Source organism: Moesziomyces antarcticus, assembly GCF_000747765.1.
Source record: "Moesziomyces antarcticus DNA, scaffold: scaffold_v10197, strain JCM 10317, whole genome shotgun sequence".
Classification (NCBI taxonomy): domain Eukaryota; kingdom Fungi; phylum Basidiomycota; class Ustilaginomycetes; order Ustilaginales; family Ustilaginaceae; genus Moesziomyces; species Moesziomyces antarcticus.
In genome coordinates, this window is record NW_014638813.1 from 1 (window position 1) to 1,009 (window position 1,009).

The following is a 1,009-nucleotide window of genomic DNA, read 5'->3' on the forward strand; positions in this document are numbered from 1 at the left end:
TGCTGGCGTCTGCCAAAGCATCGACATTGCCGTCTGCCGAGGCGTCTCGGTCGATGCTCTGCGAGGCATCAGCATTGGCTCTTTGTTCGTCTTGAGACCGCTCGGCAGACTGGACATCGACCGCTTCCTCGACGGAGGTACTCAGGTTAGGAGCTGCGATGCTGACGTCTTGCTCGTCGAGGGAGGTTCCTGCCGGACCCGCATCGTCGTCCTCCTCGATGGCGACGCTCATGTCGGCTGCCACGATGCTGGTCTCTGCATCCTCGACCATGGAGGGGTCATCTTGATCATCTCCAGCATGGTCTGCATTGACGTCCGAAAGTTCCTCTGAGCTGGCTGAAGTGTCGACAGCGAGATCTTGCTCGCTGGGCGCACGGGTGATGTCGGCGTGCACATCTGCAGCCGATTCGTCGGCAAAGCTGCGCGAGACGTCGCTCATGGACGAGATGTCGCCGCTTACGCCGATGCTCTCGTCTTCCCCGTCGGCTTCCTCGTGTGGCAGCATTGTAGAGGTGTTGTGAGCTTGCATGGCGTCAAGGTCGCCTTGATCCGAGTCGGAATCGAATCCAGCATCGTCATGCGCCATAAGTCCAGCGTGGCTCTGGTCGTCTGCATCGCTGAGGGGAGCTCCTGCAGCATGTGTGCTTGGATCCGCAGCGATGTGGTTCTCGTCGTCGTCATCGTTAGCGACTTGCATGGAGGTGTCGTCTGCAGGACGTCCAGACATGCGGGAGTAGAGTGATGCGCGGTCGCTCGACGCGGCAGAAGAGGACCTGTCTCGGCGTGACGAAGCAGGCACGACGGGCGTAGACATCGCCATGGACTGGTCATCGCGATCCGAAGGCTGGACGAGGCCGCCAGAAGGTTGTGGAGCGCCTCGATGTTTTGCGATGGGAGTCTGGTTGTGGTAGAGGATGTAGGTGTTGGGGCCGGTCATGAGAAGAGGATCATCACCCGGCGAGTCGGGCAGGGACGGGTGGTCTCGCGTGAGATCGGCGGTGGGCACGGG

The 1,009-nt window shown here is 61.0% G+C and overlaps 1 protein-coding gene across 1 annotated transcript; it reads right to left on the bottom strand.

Annotated features, from left to right (window-relative positions):
• Positions 1-937, bottom strand: PAN0_197d6845 (uncharacterized protein; the record flags this gene model as incomplete). Its single annotated transcript, XM_014797742.1, has 1 exon — positions 1-937. A coding segment is annotated over one exon (937 nt), but the record flags the coding sequence as incomplete, so codon positions are not given.
• Positions 938-1,009: the final 72 nt, after the last annotated feature.